Raw genomic sequence first — 12,854 nt, 5'->3', positions numbered from 1 at the left:
GCTTGAAAGAGCAGAGGTGGTGGGGAAAATACAGATTTTCCTCTATGGACAAGTAGGCTGTTGAGTTAAACGGGCCTGGTTTGAAAGCTAGTGCCGCGACTTCCTGCCTAAATGACCTTGAGTTAACTTTTCTCCTTGCGCTTCATCTTTCTTATCTATAAACCTCCTGGCGTTGCTGTGAGATTGAACAGCATGTGGTAAGCTGACAGCAAATGGCAGCTGTTGTTGCTGTTACGGTGGGAACAGGAGTAGAGCGATAGCAGGAGTCCATTTCAGAACACGTATTTGTTCACAGTTCTGTCTCTGGTACTGACTAAACCACAGGCCCTACAAGGTTAGGAACACCGTCGTCCTCGTCTTCGTATCTCGGACACCTAGCACACAACCCACACACCAAAAATAAACATGTATTATGTGCTGAATGAATGAGTAGTGAAGCTTCGATTTACGTTGATTCAATTGATATGTAATTTCACTTTTTTTTTAAATTTAAGTTTCTGTGGATAATTAAAAGCTTCTAGAGATTTTCAGACCACATTGTTAGAAGTTTGTTTTCTTCATGTTTCCAAATACTGGCTTTTAATCTATCACTTCTGCATTAGAGACCCGAGTGAAAGAGTGTGTATGCTTTTTTGACCTGTCATCAGTAGTAATTGTTTCTTTTTTTTTTTTTTTTCCCCCCCATTCAGGGAAGTGGTGCAAGCAAACTGTGTTCACTGGAGGAAGAAGTTCTCATTTATGTGCAAAATGAGTGCAAGTGCCACCACAGGCATCCTGGATCCTTGTATCTACAGAGTATCTGTGAGGAAGGTACAAAAGTAGCTGATTACGTCTCCCCTTTCAGAAACCGTAATTAGTTCCATAGTCCCTGACTCACTTTATTTAGCTCTACTTCATCATTAGAAGTGTTATATGTAATGCCACTTCACACTTGCAGCAATAATTTGAATTACTGTGACAAATAGGACTTAAGAAAATGTGAAGTCATAAACTATTACTCAAGGACCTTATCTCACTATCACTACCTTTAAGTGTTGACCCTATTTGTATTATTTGGGGGGGCTCTATCTATCTTTATCCTGCCATTCATTAAATTTCTCATTGCTAGCCATTATTTTAGGGACCTTACATATATTACGTCTAACAACAACCATGAAAATGGGTGTTATTTTTTGGCAATTTCAGGAAAACTGAGGTTTAGAGAAGTTATCACTTGCCCAAATTCACATAGCTAGGAAATGGCAAAGTGGGGACTCACACGAATCTTTCTAATCCCAAGGCCCTGTTTTGTTTTTTATATCATTTCCTTTCCACGTTAGGTTGAGGCATGTTCCCAGTAATCTACAAAGATGGTAATCTCAGGTGATCAACTTAATATATATAGAAATACGTGATCCTACTTTTTGGGGGGTGAAAAAGAGGAAATCCATTTGTCACCACTATAGGTGAATGAAACTGTTGCCTTTAAATGTAACCTGTATGTTACATCTTATATACATTTTTTTAAAGATTTTATTTATTTATTTGACACAGAGAGAGAGAGAGAGCACAAGCAGAGGGAGCGGCAGGCAGAAGGAGAGGGAGAAGCATATTCCCCGTTGAGCAGGGAGCCCGACGCGGGGCTCGATCCCAGGATCCTGAGATCATGACCTGAGCCAAAGGCAGACGCTTAACAACTGAGCCATCCAGGCGCCCCTCTATCTTATATACATTTTTTTTAATTACCAATATAATACATATACGTGTTCAAAGATTAAGGGAAGGACTTAAAATGAAAAGCAGGAGTCCCTTGCCTTGTTCTTTTCCATTCCAGTCTTGTGTTCTTCTTTATCAGATAAGAAGTTGTATTTTTAACTTTCTTTCTCTGCTTTTTGAGTGAATGGATAGCACTATGTTGTGTGTGGCTATATTTTGTTATATTGATTCATCTACTCAGCTAAGATATAACATAAATACATATATACATTTTATAGGTTTTAAGCCTTTAATGAAAATAGACCTCTAAAACAGTCTAACTTCGAGCAGCAATAATTGCATCAAGGGGACACCTGGGTGACTCAGTCAGTTAAGCGTCTACCTTCAGCTCAAGTCATGATCCCAGGGTCCTGGGATCGAGTCCTGCATCAGGCTCCTTGCTCAGCGAGGAGCCTGCTTCTCCCTCTGCCTGCCACTCCCCCTGCTTGTGCGCTCTCTCTCTCTCTCATTGTGTCTCTCTCTGACAAATAAATAAATTTTAAAAATCTTTAAAAAAATAATAATTGCATTAAATCTTCCCTAAAGGAAGGATAGTGCAGTGAACGTGTGTATGTCATCATAGTGACCTATGTTTGAGTCCCAGATATGCTGCTTATTAACTGTAAGACCTTAGGCAGTTCTCCTGACTTTCTAAAACTCAGTTTCTTCATCCAAGCTAAGAGTATAATAGTTGCTTTCTCTAGAAGTTTTGAGGATTAACTGATATAATAAAGCATCCTACCTTCTCTTTCTACTTTAATTGCTGCTGTGGCTTTTATATTGAAACCTTTACTAAATGGAGTTCTAGTCATAATTTTCTAAAGATGACCAGTCTTTGAATTTTAATAAAAGAAAACATATAACCAGTTTAGAGTAAAGCATAACTGCTAATTAAATACACTGAGTCGGGGTGCCTGGGTGGCTCGGTCGTTAAGCGTCTGCCTTCGGCTCAGGTCATGATCACAGGGTCCTGGGATCGAGCCCCGCATCAGGCTCCCTGCTCCACGGGAAGCCTGCTTCTCCCTCTCCCACTCCCCCTGCTTGTGTTCCCTCTCTCGCTGTGTCCCTCTCTGTCAAATAAATAAAATCTTTAAAATAAATAAATAAATACACTGAATCTATTACAAAAAAAACTAATTATTTTGTAATTTAAGGTAGGACTTGTTCATCTGAAATAAACCAGTTCCTCAGGTTGTGATAGTTTGGTGTATTAGTTAGAGCATATACAATAAGCTGCCGAAGCAGATACCCAAATATACAATGACTTAAACAGGACAGAAGTTTATGTCTCTCGTGGGTAACAGCCAAGGGGTCCAGGGCTGGTAGAGCAGCTCTGCCATCTTCACCATATGATGCCCATCTTTAGGTCCAAGGGAATTACTCCAGTCTTGTTATCTTTCAGCCACTGAGAAAAGAGAAAAGGCCACATGAGAATAAAAGTAAGAACCCATAAAGAAAAATCAGTAAACTCATCTATACAAACATTTTCTGCATTGCAAAAAAATACCTTAAGCAAAGCTATAAATTAAGGGAAAACATCTGCAAACCATGTCAGAGGACTAATTTCCTTGGTATGGAAAGAGCTCCTTCAAATAAATAAAGAAGAAAAGATCAATAACCCTTTAGAAAAATAGGCAAGCAACAGAATATTTATTTCACAAAACAGAAAATATGAATAGCTTCCAAACCTATAAAAAATTACTCACTCTCATGTATGTTAAAACTACAAATAAGGCACCATTTTTTACCTATAAATTTAACAAAGATCAAAAAGTTTGATAATGCACTCTGTTGCCTAGGACACAGGGAAGCAGTCCATCGCCTGTCAACAAATATGTGAGTTCCTACAAAGTGCCACCTACTATTCTAGGCCCTGAAAGGACAGTGGTCAACTGGAATAAGTTCCTGCCCTCAAGGACTCTCTTTTCTGGTTGGAGCTGGTGGGAAGAGTGATAGAGAAGATAGAGAGTAAGCATGTAACCCAATAAAATTGTTTTAGATGGTAAGTGTTGTATATAAAATTCAATGAGATAATAGAGAATAACTCAGGGAGAGGAAATCATTTCAGAAAATTAGGGGAGACTTCTCTGAAAGGTAACATTTGAATAGGAGGCACTCATGTAAAGATCTAGGGAAAGACCATTCTAAAGCAGTAGGACCTTGTATTAACTAATACAGTCAAAGTTCTCCAGAGAAACAATCAATAGAGTGGAGAGGTAGCTATATAGATACAGATTTATTATAAGGAATTGGCGTACACAATTATGGAGGCCAGGAACTCCCACGATCTGCCATCTGCAAGCTGGGGACCCTAGAATGCTGGTGGTGTAATTCCAGTCTTCAGACCAAAGACCTGAGAACCAGGAAACCAATGGTGTAAGTTCAGGTCAAAGCCATTAATTAGGAGTGCTGATGGTGTAAGTCCTAGTTTGAAAGCAGGAGAAAACTGATGTCCCAATTCAAACAGGTAAAGAGAGCGAATTTAACCTTTCTCAGCCTGTTTCTTCTATTCAAACCCTCAACAGATTGGATGATGCCCACCCACACTGAAGAAAGCAATCTGCTTTCCTCAGTTGACTGATTAAAATGTTAATCTCATCCAGAAACACCCTCACAGACATAGCCAGAAATAGTGTTTAATCATATATCTGGGCACCCCATGACCCAGCAAGTTGGTACATGAAAGTAACCATCCCATACCTGAAAGTAAAAAGGCCCTGTGTTAGTTTCCTAGAGCTGCTATATTGAAGTTCCATAAACTGAGTGGCTTAAAACAACACAAAGGTATTGTCTTATAGTTCTGGAGGTCAGAAGTCAAAATCAAGGTGTCAGCAGGGCCATGCTCTAAAGGCTCCAGAAACTGTTCCATGCCTTTCTCCTAACTTTTGGTAGCTCCAGGCATTCCTTGGCTTGTAGATGAACCACTCCAGTTACATGGCTGTCTTCTCCCTTTGTGTCTTCACATCATCTTCCCACTGTGTGTGTCTGTGACTATGTTCAAATCTCCTTTTTTTTTTAATGAGGGTTCCAGTCATGTTGGATTAGGACCTCATTCTAACTAGATGACCTATGTATTTCCAAATAAGATCACATCCCAAGGTACTGGCGGTTAGGACTTCAACATATTTTGGGGGGTGGGAGGAGAAATGCACAATGCAATCCATAACAGACCCTAAGATTATAATACCTGGGGATTTATGCTTCGGAAATTAATGGACCAGCTTATTAAACACCACCCATCCCTCTGAGAACAACCTGAAAAGTTAGACCAAATATAAAAAACAGCTGCTTGAAGGTATCAGAAGCTGCCAAGGCAGTAAGGACTTAAGAAGCTTAGAATCATGGGCGCCTGGGTGGCTCAGTCGTTAAGCGTCTGCCTTCGGCTCAGGTCATGATCCCAGGGTCCTCGGATCGAGTCCCGCATCGAGCTCCCTGCTCTGCAGGAAGCCTGCTTCTCCCTCTCCCACTCCCCCGGCTTGTGTTCCTGCTCTCGCTATGTCTCTCTCTGTCAAATAAATAAATAAAATCTTTAAAAAAAAAAAAAAAAAAGAAGCTTAGAATCATAGACAAGGGAAGCATAAAGAGATGAGCCTGACATTTAGCATTGCTTTTTCCCTCAAAGCATTTGCTAAGTTGCAAGCAGTGGTTAAGAAGCTGAGCTGCAAGCAATGACTGAGAAGAGGCTAGCTGAGATCCCAGCAATTTTACAAGACTGAAGGGACAAAAACTGGAGTCCAGGACCCATCAGCACGAAGGGCCTTGGTAAATACCCCAGACTTTTCATTGGGACTTCCTAAGAGTTTCAATCTAGAAGGAGTATGGTGGGTATAGATCAGCCTGTATAAAGATTGAAACTCAGCTTCTAATCCGCTTAATCCCTGCTTAGATGAAAGTGATCTGCCCCTGTCAGAATTTGCCAGAAGCAAATGTGTATCTTCTCTGAAGGAAAATAACACTATTCTGAGCCTCAAATTACTTCTTCAAATTATCATGCACAAAAATTACCAAGTATACCAAGAGACATGACTGCATGACCAAATATCAAAAGGAAAATAGATAATGAAAACACACTCATGGAAGATACAGGTTTTGGGAAGATCAGAGACAAACATTTACTGTAACTATAATGAGTGAACAATATGGGTACATTTTATTAGAGAACTAGAAACTATAAAGATAAAAGCAAACTGAATTCTAGAACTGAGAAATGAAATAACTAAAATTTAAGGCTAAGTAGACAAGGGGCACCTGACTGGCTTGGTTTGTAGAGCATGGGACTCTTGATCTTGGGATTGTGAGTTCAAGCCCCATGTTGCGTGTAGAGATTACTTAAAAAAAAAAAAAAAAACTTTAAAAAATAATAAGTAAATAAAGCTAAATAGATAAAAATAAATTTCAACAGACAGATTTAACAGCAGGCTTACCAAAACTGAAGAGAGGTTTGGTAAACTGGAAAATAAGACAGAAGAAAATATCCAGACAAAATCACAGAAAGAAAGTAGAAAATTTAAAAAAGAATGTAAGACATGAGAAACAGTATAAAGGTCTAACATATATGTAAATGGAGCCCTAGAGGGAGAGGAAAGGTATTGTGGCTGAGAATCTTCTAAAACTGATGAAAAACATCAAGCCACAGATTCAAAAGTATTGTAAACCCCATTTAGGTTAAACAACAAATCTGTCATATTTAAATGACAGAAGACCAGCCTGGCTGGAAGATGGAAAAGAAGGAGAGGGAAAGCTCTTGGTGATGAGGATGGAGGCACTAGATCAGGCAGGGCCTTATAGGACATGGTAATGAGTTTGGATTTTATTCTAATTACAGTTGGAATCCATTTGAGGATTTTACTAAGGAGAGAGATGATCTTCTAAGATCAGTTTTGCTGCTGTGTAGAGGATGCATTGCAGATAGACCACATAGGTGGTGGGGATGGTTCAGGTGAGGAATGCTTGTATTGGCATGGAGCTATAACCACAGAGACGGTATGATGTGGGATGTGTTTCTGGAGGTAGACCCCCACTGATAGATTGGATGTGGTAAATGAAGGGAAAAGAATTGAGGATAACTCGGGCACCTGGGTGGCTCAGTTGGTTAAGCGACTGTCTTCGGCTCAGGTCATGATCCTGGAGTCCCTGGATCGAGTCCCGCATTGGGCTCCCTGCTCGGCAGGGAGTCTGCTTCGTCCTCTGACCCTATCCCCTCTCATGTGTTCTCTCTCTCTCATTCTCTCTCTCTCAAATAAATAAATAAAATCTTTAAAAAAAAAAAAAGAATTGAGGATAACTCTTAGACCCTTGCCTGAGCATATAGGAAGGTAATTGTGCTATTTATTGAAATGGCAAAAGCTCAGAGTGAAATAATTTGGGGGACTGATAAGCAGAAATCAGCAGGCCTGTTTTGGCCATGTTAAATTGGAGATGTCTATGAGATACCAAGTAGGAATGTCCAATAGTCATTTAAAGATACCAGTCTGGCACTCAGGGGAGAAGTCAGACTAGAGACGGAGACATGAGAGTTACCAGCATAGTTTTTATTTAAAGCTACAGACCTGGGACGCCTGGTTGGCTTAGTCAGTTAAGTGTCCAACTCTTGGTTTCGGCTCAGGTCATGATCTCAGGGTTGTGAGATGGAGCACCGTGTCCTGCTCCACACTGAGAGTGGAGGCTGCTTGGGATTCTCTCTCCCCTTCCCCCTGCTCGTTCTGTCTCTCTCTCAAAAAAAAACAAAAAAACAAAACCAAAAAAAACCCTACAGACTTGAATGAGGAAAGTGTAGACATAGAAGACAAGAGGTCCTGAACCAAATCTTGGATCACTCTAACATTCAGAAGGAGTATAAATTACTGTTAGCAGGAGAGGAGCAAGAATTCATATGTATCACTTCTTACATCCTTTTGGCCAAATCTTGGTCACCCTGCCATAGCACAATACCATATTATTTCACTCATATGTGGAATTTTTTTTTTTTTAAATGAGTTATATAGAATTTTTACTACCTCTTTTTTTTTTTTTAAGATTTTATTTATTTGAGAGAGAGAGAATGAGAGACAGAGAGCACGAGAGGGAAGAGGGCAGAGGGAGAAGCAGACCCCCTGCTGAGCAGGGAGCCCGATGTGGGACTCGATCCCGGGACTCCAGGATCATGACCTGAGCCGAAGGCAGTTGCTTAACCAACTGAGCCACCCAGGCGCCCCTCATATGTGGAATTTAAGAAACAAAACAGATGAACATAGGGGAAGGGAAGGGAAAATAAAATAAGATGAAAACAGGGAGGCAAACCATAAGAGACTCTTAACTCTAGGGAACAAACTGAGGGTTGCTGAAGGGGAGGAGTTTGGGGGGATGGGATAACTAGGTGATGGGCATTAAGGAGGGCATTTGAAGTAATGAGCACTGGGTGTTGTATGCAACTAATGAAGCACTGAATTCTACCTCTGAAACTAATGAAACACTATATGTTACTTAAATTGAATTTAAATAAGAAATTTTTAAAAGATTTTATTTATTTATTTGACAGAGAGAAACAGCAAGAGAGGGAACACAAGCAGGGAGAGTGGGAGAGGGAGAAGCAGGCTTCCCGCCGAGCAGGGAGCCCAATGTGGGGCTAGATCCCAGGACCCTGTGATCATGACCTGAGCCAAAGGCAGACACTTAACAATTGAGCCACCCAAGCACCCCTAAATAAGAAAAAAATTTTTTTTAAATGTTGTCATTATTTTGGGTAGCCATATACCCACCTAAAAATATAGTTTTCTATTACTTTGGAGAGCAGGGGAATGGATAGTTGGTGTGCAACTAGCGTTCTTTCTACAGAGGTTTAATACAGGAGTAGGTCCAGCAAACGAGAGTGAGAAGGAGCAGCCATTGAGGTAGGAGTAAAACCAGGCAATTGCAGCACCATGGAAGGTTAGAGAAAAAAAAAATGATGTTGGAAAGGAGGTGGAGTGCCCAAGCCTTTCAGATGCTGTTGGGGGGTTAAGTAAGATGCAGACAGAGCCTTTGGGCTTTAACAAAAATGGACATGATTGGTAATCTTAAGAACCATTGCAGAGGGAAAATGAGGACAAAAGCCTATTTGAAGTAGATCGACTAGAGAGTGGGATATAGCAAATTGAGAAGTCTTTCAAGGAGTTTAGCTGTAGAGGGGAGCAAAGAATTAGCTAGAAGAGACAAGAATCATCTGGAGAAAGTTTTGTTTTATTTAGTGAAGTGTGCTATTAAGGGATATGATAATAACCTAATAAAGAAGAATAATTCAATAATTCATAATAGGGTAGATTTCGTGATAATGGCCACGCCAGACATCAATGCGACAGGAAAGGGCAGCAAATATTCATGAATAATAGAGTTTACCATAGATTGCTGCCCATCTTATTTAAATTCACCACTTTTTTTTTTTTTTTTTGGCTGGGTACATGGTACATGTACATTGATGGTACATGGCAAGGTAGAGCTCCCCAAGTCCCTCCCCTTATTCATGGGGTCTGGGATGGAAACTGTATAGAGGTCAGGAAATTCTCAGTGTGTTGGGGGATGAGTTGGGGCAAGGACTCCCTAGCAGCTGAGGGCCTCTCCTCCTCTTGCTCTTGCTGGGGCTGATGGTCCAGGGGGCTCTTACTCCTTGGAGGCCATGTGGACCATAACGTCCACCACCTGGTTGCTGTAGCCAAATTCATTGTCATACCAGGAAATGAACTTGACAAAGTGGTCTTGGAGAGCAATGCCAGCATCAAAGGCGGAAGAGTGGGGTGTCACTGTTAAAGTCGCAGGAGACAACCTGGTCCTCAGTGTAGCCCAGGATGCCCTTGAGGGGGCCCTCTGATGCCTGCTTCACCACCTTCTTGATGTCATCATATTTAGCAGCTTTCTCCAGGCAGCAGGTCAGATCCACGACTGTCACGTTGCAGGTGGAGACATGGAAGACCATACCAGTGAGCTTCCCATTCAGCTCAAGGATGACCTTGCCTACAGCTTTAGCAGCACCAATAGAAGCAGGGGTAATGTTCTGGGCAGCCCCTCAGCCATCGTGCAACAGCTTCCCAGGGAGTCCTTCACAGTCTTCTGGGTGGCAGTGATGGCATGGAGTCATGAATCATGAGTCCCTCCATGATGCCAAAGTTGTCAAGAATAGGGCCAAGCAGTTGGTGGTGCAGGAGGCATCGCTGACAATCTTGAGGGGAGTCGTCATACTTCTCATGGTTCACGCCCGTCACAAACATGGAAGCATCAGCAACAGGGGCAGAGATGCTGACCCTCTTGGCCCCACCCTTCAGGTGAGCCCCAGCCTTCTCCATGGTGGTGAAGACCCCAGTGGACTCCACAGCACACTCAGCACCAGCATCACCCCCTTTGATGTTGGCTGGATATCACTCCTGGAAGATGGAGATGAGTTTTCCATCGATGACGAGTTTCTTGTTCTCAGCCTTGACTGTGCCATTGAATTTGCTGTGGGTGGAATCATCCTGAAACATGTAGACCATGTATTTGAGGTCAATGAAGGGGTCACTGATGGTGACAGTTATCTGTTTTGCCAGAGTTAAAAGCAGCCCTAGTGACCAGGCACCCAATAAAGCCAAATCCGTTTACTCTCAGGGACACGGCTGGCACTGAACCATAAGATGTGGCTCTCTGTCAAACAGGGAGGAGCAGAGAGCTTAAATTCACCACTTTAAAGATGGAAATGGTATAAAAAAGAATGAACTCTTAGCATTCATGACAACATGGATGGATCTAGAGGGTACTGTGCTAAGTGAATGAAATGTCAGAGAAAGACAAATACCATATGCTTTCACTTATATGTGGAATCTAAAAAAACAAAACAAACAAATAAAAGCCGGAAACAGAATCTAAGTACAGAGAACAACCTGGGGATTGCCAGAGGGGAGGGGGATGAGGTGAAGGGGATTAAGAGGTACAAACTTCCAGTTACAAGATAAATAAGTCACAGAGATGAAAAGTACAGCATAGGGAATATAGTTACTAATTTTGTAATCGTGTTGTATGGTGACAGATGGTGACTACACTTACCATGATGAGCATTGCATAATGTTTAGAATTGTCAGATCACTGTGTTGTACACCTAAAACTAATTTTTTAAAAGTGGGTAGGGAGAGGAGATTTTGACCCTAATTGTAATGGCAAACACACATACAGAGTATATTGTGTGCTGGGCTTTGTTCTAAGTATTTTACACTTAATTCTCACAACTGTGCCATGTCCTAAATCCAGAGATTTGGCAAATTAGTGTACAGTTATATATTTCAAATAAAATGTTAAGATGCCTGTATATTATTTGTTATTATTTTTCACTTTTGCCAGTCTTGTTCACGTTAGTTAAGAGGGATTCTACTATACTAACTGGATCAGTATTATATGTGTTTATATATATATATTTATATTAATGTGGACAATATCACATAGTAGAAAAAAGTAAGATATAGAACAGTGTGTGTAGTATGGTACATTTGAGTAAAAGGCATCTTTTGGACTGTTCCTAAAAATTGGTAAGAGTAGCTGTCTCTGGGGTAGGTGTTTCAACTCTTCTTAAAATCTTTCCACAATGTCATTCATGTGCTTACTAAGTAAGTAATTTAACATTTCTTTGGTGATTTGGGTTCTAACAGTGTGTCTAGGATACTTTTTGGCAATTTCTTCTTCAGAATAGATTAAAAATTAGCTTGTCTTCTTACCATTTGCCTTTTTCAGATTTAAGTTAAATTCTCAATTAAAATTCTGATAATTTGGGGGATGGGGGTAGGGTAGCCATCCAAATAGTTGAATTTAAGATCATTAGAAATTTACTATCAATATTTGCAAGCATGTAAAACTGTAAATACTTCAGGATTATTTGATGTATGTTTAATTTTAAGTCTTTAATCATATGATATCCTTACAGTGTTTTTTATCTTTGGCAGGAATTGAAAGGTGGAAAAGCTTATGCAAAGGTAAGTAGATGTTCTTTTACTCTTTTGGAACTTTTAATATCACTCACTGCTATTTATAATCTTAAAAATCAAATGGTTTGCTCCTCTAATTGCTATTCAAGTAGGCTGTTTTTATTTTTTTAAGATTTTATTTATTTATTTATTTATTTATTTTAAGATTTTATTTATTTATTCATGAGAGAGAGAGAGGCAGAGCGAGAAGCAGGCTCCCAAGGAGCAGGGAGCCCGATGCGGAACTCGATCCCAGGACCCTGAGATCATAACCTGAGCCGAAGGCAGACGCTTAACCATCTGAGCCACCCAGGCGCCCTTATTTGTTTATTTTAAAGAGTGCAAGCAGTGGGGTGGGGCAGGGAGGAGCCGAGGGAGAGGAACAAGCAGACTTCCCGCTGAGCGCAGAGCTGGAAGGCTGGGCTCCATCCTACAACCCAGAGATCATGACCTGAGATGAAATCAAGAGTCAGACGCTTAACCAGCTGAGCCACCCAGGCCCGCAAGTTGGCTGTCTTTAAATAAAGCAACTTGGAGGTTGAAAAGTTGGATCCAGCAATAAATTATAGGCACATTCTTTCTAAAAGCTGATTATGGGATGTTATTCTTACATTTCTGCTTCCCTACTAGAAGATGATCTCTGGTTCCATTAAGCAATAGCATCTGTTAATTCAGTCTCCCCTGGGAAGTATTACCAATCCCACCTCCCCTCACGCCCCGCCCCCCAGTGGAATAGGACCTCTCCTCTGTGCTCTCTTAGCATTCTGTAGTACATGATCACTACTATCCTTTATATTTTTACTAGCTATATGGAATTACTAGTAATTAGTGTGCTCACCTTTTTGCTAAATAGAAGGAATTAGTAATACTGCCAGAAACGCACATACTCCTCTTTTATTTTCAGTCTCTAATGGTATCTCCATCAATTCAGTCATCTGAGCCAGGACACCAGCTTAACCATCAAGTCTGCCTAACTCCTTAAAAGCACTTGGTTGCAGTGTCAGTTAGGATGCTCTTTATTACAAGTAACAGAATACCCTCCTCACCTAGAGGTGGTTTTTTTGTTTTTTTTTTTAATTTCACAAAGCAAGTAGATACAAAACAGAGCTGCAGATGCGAGATAGAGCTGCTCCAGGATTAGTTAAGCCACTGACTGAAGGACATCATCAAGAACTCATGTTACTT

General features: G+C 40.7%; 1 protein-coding gene across 1 annotated transcript in view; it reads left to right on the top strand.

The window, feature by feature from the left end:
• Positions 1–12,854, top strand: part of FAM102B (family with sequence similarity 102 member B) — an 84,278-nt gene that overhangs the window by 40,861 nt on the left and 30,563 nt on the right. Inside the window, exons 2-3 of the mRNA XM_035017891.1 lie at positions 690–810; positions 11,649–11,678. Coding sequence (XP_034873782.1) covers positions 690–810; positions 11,649–11,678 — 151 coding nt within the window. The remainder of the gene's footprint in view (positions 1–689; positions 811–11,648; positions 11,679–12,854) is intronic.

This window comes from Mirounga leonina, unplaced genomic scaffold, assembly GCF_011800145.1.
Source record: "Mirounga leonina isolate KUSES-001 unplaced genomic scaffold, KU_Mleo_1.0 Mir_173, whole genome shotgun sequence".
NCBI classification, from domain to species: Eukaryota; Metazoa; Chordata; class Mammalia; order Carnivora; family Phocidae; genus Mirounga; species Mirounga leonina.
The sequence above is the reverse complement of the archived record's forward strand: the minus strand, read 5'-3'. Positions and strand labels throughout refer to the sequence as shown.